This window comes from Peromyscus leucopus, chromosome 4 (genome assembly GCF_004664715.2).
Source record: "Peromyscus leucopus breed LL Stock chromosome 4, UCI_PerLeu_2.1, whole genome shotgun sequence".
NCBI lineage: Eukaryota > Metazoa > Chordata > Mammalia > Rodentia > Cricetidae > Peromyscus > Peromyscus leucopus.
In genome coordinates, this window is record NC_051066.1 from 98625908 (window position 1) to 98630533 (window position 4626).

At 46.3% G+C, this 4626-nt stretch overlaps 1 protein-coding gene across 1 annotated transcript; it reads left to right on the forward strand.

Annotated features, from left to right (window-relative positions):
- The first annotated feature begins 262 nt into the window (after positions 1-262).
- C4H15orf48 (chromosome 4 C15orf48 homolog) lies at positions 263-3552 on the forward strand. Its single transcript, XM_028878655.2, has 5 exons — positions 263-368; positions 503-564; positions 721-806; positions 1608-1668; positions 3176-3552. The coding sequence occupies exons 2-5, from the start codon at positions 529-531 to the stop codon at positions 3242-3244; spliced, it is 252 nt and encodes an 83-aa protein (XP_028734488.1). The 5' UTR covers positions 263-368; positions 503-528; the 3' UTR covers positions 3245-3552.
- Positions 3553-4626: the final 1074 nt, after the last annotated feature.

Below are 4626 nucleotides of genomic sequence, written 5' to 3' on the forward strand. Positions count from 1 at the left end.
TCTGGAGCCCCGGCCCTCCCTTACCCCTCCCTCCAAGTCTCTTTTTAGAAGGACTGAGTGTCTTTCACCCAGACTTTGGCCATCACACAGGAACTTGAACCTCCCAGACTTTTGGAAGTGCGGGGCGGGGACAGAAAGTGATGGGGGACCGTGGGAAGGGACCGCACGTAAGGACCGCGGTCAGCGGCCGCGCTGCGCTGTCGTCCGTCCTGCAGGGGGCGCGCGCGAGCTGGCTCCGTGCGAGTCCGTCCGTCCGACCGGTCCCCGCGTGACCCGAACGCGGCCCTTCCCGAGCGAGCGAGCGGTTGGCGGCTTATAAGGCCGGCTCGCTGCTGGGCGTTAACATCTCCGGACCACAGCCACCCCAGGTGCGTCTCCTTTCTGGAAAGTTCTGCCGCCGAGCGGCCCTCGCCCGACCTTCCGGGTCTGTTGGACGGCCGGGTGCCCGGGCCCCAAGGGAGGATGTTTTTGACCAGTATCTTGGATTTTTTCCTTCTTCTAGATTTGGAATTCTACACTAAAGTCATCATGGGCATTTTCCAGAGATTGATGAAAAATAAGGAAGTAAGTTTTTTAAAGCAATCGATGTCTTGACTTCTGATGGTTCTTAATTTTTTAAGGGGGAGAGAGAAAAGATGGTGAAGATTTTGAATTTTTATACTATTTTGTTGTGTTTCGGAGGCTTCATACTGAATGTATTCCCCACCCGCTTTCTCTTAGCTCATTCCTTTGGCGGTTATCATAACTACGGCAGCCACTGGAGCTACATCCTTCGCTTTGTATGCTTTGAAAAAAACCGACGTGGTGTAAGTACTAACACCTCCTGTGTCTGCTTGTCTCCTACCTGCAGATTCCTAAACACATGCTGTCACTGTCTGGGTTTTCCCTCCGAATCAGAATATCAAAGTGTGGGCTGAAAAACAACTCTGGGCTCCAAGAGGCTGACAGACAGTGACATTTGTTTTTTTATGTCTGAACCCTCAACTCTCGGGTAGTGAAGTAAATTTTTATTTCTTTATAAATTTAGACTTTGAAATTGAAATACTTCAAAAGCACTTAGAGGGTACATATTATCAAACATAATCCTTTTAAGCTTCAAAATTTCAACTTATTAGAAAATTCTTTCCTCTGCGATGAACTCTGTTCTCAACGTTGGGTAAAGAAAAGCAGTAAGCCTTGTCTCCTGGGATGCAAGGAAAAGATTTATTGAAACAGAAGGTGGCTGGTTCAAGGTTCAGAGAGAGCAGCAGCCGCTCTAACATCAGAGAGCGGGTGGTGCCTGGATCCAGCGCCTGCGCAGCTCAAGCCTAGCCCCCATCCCTTCTAGAAACCCCTTACTGCTTGTCCTTTCACCCCCATTGCTACCTGTTTGTGGGGGCAGTCTCCAAGCCGCCCCCAAAGCACACAGACCTCTTAACCCCGCCCTGCAGAGGAAGGGATCCGCGCTGGAAACGAAGCCTGAGTTTTCGGCTGTTAGAGCAGGTGATGAAAGTTAACAGTGCCAGTGTGGAGACCACATCTGTCTCCAGAAATTTCATAGACCCAATCTCTCTCAGGTTTGTGTAAATGAATTTACCTTCATTTCATTCATCTTCTTTTATTTTTAGTATTGATCGAAAAAGAAACCCAGAACCTTGGGAGAGGGTGGATCCTACTCAACCTCAGAAGGTATTACTGAAGTTACAGTGTGTGATTGACACTCAGCTCGAACCTTTTCCAGCAAGCAGACTGTAGCCCTTGCCCTGACAGTGACATTCAGTGTCACTTGGGAGAGAGTGGTCTAGAGACCTGGTTAAGTCCTTGCTCTGTTCTGCCCAGACACTGTGGACAGTTTGGCTTCTCTGAATCTGTGAAACGACCACGATAGTAAAACTTGCCCTTAGAGCTTAAAGAATCTAAATACACAGCCTTTTAGCACAGTGCCCAGCCCATATTTAGCACTCAAGCATAAATCTTTATCATTTTTGAAATATTTACCTCGTTTCTCTATTACCTAAAATTAATAGAAGGTGGGATAAACAATAGGAATTCCTGAAAATGGGAGTGGATCCCCCCCCCAGTGGAATTAACTATCATTTACCCATTTTCCAAAGACTATTCCGAAGGTTTATTTTTTTTTTTAAGCATTTGTTTTTAAGTATTCGTTGGGGGGCGGGGAGTCACGCCTGTGCTGTGGCTCATGTGTGTGGAGGTCAGAGGACGACTGGGGTCTTCAGTTCTCTTCTCCCACCACGTGCATCTCAGAAGTCAAACTCAGGTTGTCAGCCATCTTTGCCATCTCACTGGCCTAGGTTTTAATTTTTATAATTTAAATATTTTGAAGGCTAGAAGCGTGGGGTCAGAAAGAACACCACTGAGGGCTGCTAGCAAAGACATTACAAAAAGCAAAACTCTGATAATATTTAAGTCAAGGAGAGGCAATCAGGATCTTTGTAACTGTGTCTCCTAGGGTCTGGGGTGGGAATGCTGGTGGGAACGAATGGGGATGTCTGAATGAGAACTGATTGGGTCATCTGTGCCTCCATGAGGCAATTGCAAGGAGGAAATTTTAAGAGCCTACTGTGTGTCTTGCCCCGTGCTTGGACCATTGTCCATTCATTTACAAGGAATGGCTGCACCTCTTGAATTTGAATGCTATCTCAGCAAATTAAAAATCTTGGAACTACTAACGAAAGCAGGGCAGACGTACGACTGCTCCCCCTGATCCTGGGACACCTAGCAGGACATATGTATGACTGCTCCCCCTGATCCTGGGACACCTAGCAGGACATATGTATGACAGCTCCCCCTGATCCTGGGACACCTAGCAGGACATATGTATGACAGCTCCCCCTGATCCTGGGACACCTAGCAGGACATATGTATGACAGCTCCCCCTGATCCTGGGACACCTAGCAGGACATATGTATGACTGCTCCCCCTGATCCTGGGACACCTAGCAGGACATATGTATGACTGCTCTCCCTGATCCTGGGACACCTAGAGACCCAGGGGCTTTAGGGGATGGAGTGGTAGAAATAGACCAGTCTGCTATTCTGTGCTTGTTTCAGAGAGGGAAGAGGTGGTTCTTTGACTACTATGGGGCTGCTTTCCCTTAAGGGAGTGTGGACTGCTAAAGGAATGTGAAGATTGAGAGCAGATCCTTAACAGAGAGGCTTGCTTTCTGTTTTTCAAGCTTATAACCATCAACCAGCAGTGGAAGCCCGTGGAAGAGCTGCAGAAAGTCCGGAGGGCAACCAGATGATGGCTCTTCGCTCCTCCCTTCTGAAGAGCGCTCTATGAATCTAGTGGAAACACTTCCGCACAGACTAGAGTTTGATACCAGTGTGCGGAAATGCTTCTGCTACATTTGTAGGGTTTGCCCGCTTTCTTTGGATCCTGTGTAAGCAACTGAAGGTAGCACACAGTCCGAAAATAGTTTTCTGTGTTTACTGGTGTAAATTTCCATTTTACATTCGAAATTTTATGTTCCTGATGCTTGGGTGTATTCCTTGAAATGTATAAACATGTATAAATTAGATTACTACCTGTAATAAAATGTTATTTATGTAAGAGATGTCAAAATTTATTTGACTTTAAAAGCTGGGAAACATCTTTTTATGGGAAAAAGCACGTTTTAAAGTATAAAACTCCATCTTTTAAGCGTCATCACCTGCATATTTCTAAGTTCTGCTCCAAGCCCCCTCACCTTCACCCCGGAAACCTTTTGAGCAGGTGTCGTTCGCAGTAAGGCAAAGAACAAGTGTAAGGTTTGGAAGACTGTGGATGTGGAAAGTTCAGGAGAGGGAAGTGGAGGCAGGTGAGAGGGTTGTATGAAGGGCTAGTGAACAGGAATCAGAGGCACGCGCAGAGATCAGCCCTGCAGATGCCAGTGGGAGCATGGAGAGGGCAGGATGGGGCTGGGGGGTGGAGGTAGGGGGAATGGGAAGGAGCTGGGGAACCCTGGCCAGCACCCTGTAGAGTCTGGCCAGAGACTTGAGGGAGATGGTTTAATTATACCCAGAATGCTTCTCCCCCACCCCCTCATCTCCCCTACCCTCATCCCTTGACTGCTCTTAAAAATGGGATCAAGTAGGAAGTTGTTTTTCATAGAATATAAAATGAAGTGAGATATAATTCACGTGTCTTAGTAGTCACCCACTTACATTGCACAGTTCAGTGTTTTTTATTATGTTTACAAAGTTAGGCAATTATCTCCATCCACTTCTAGAACTTTTGCATCATTCTCAAAGGAAGCCTGTGCCCATGAGCAATTGCTGGCCCTTAACCCTCTGCTCCCAGCCCAAGGCAAACAAATACTAATCAACTTTTATTTTCTGGGCTTGGACTATTCTAGACATTACATATAAACAGGACCATGTGTGAACTTCTGCATTTGACTCTGTCTTCGAGGATTTTCAAGTCATTTATGTTGCATTACATTATCATCATCCTATCCCTTTTGCTGAGGAATTCTATTATATTGTATAGATATCCCACATATTGTCTGTCCATTTGAAAACGATGGACATTGGCAATGTTTCCTTTTTGGGCTATGGAGAGCAATGCTAATAAGAAGAGTCATGAGCAAGCTTTTCTCCAGGCCACATATTTTCACTTCTGTTGATTATGCACCCAAGATCGTTA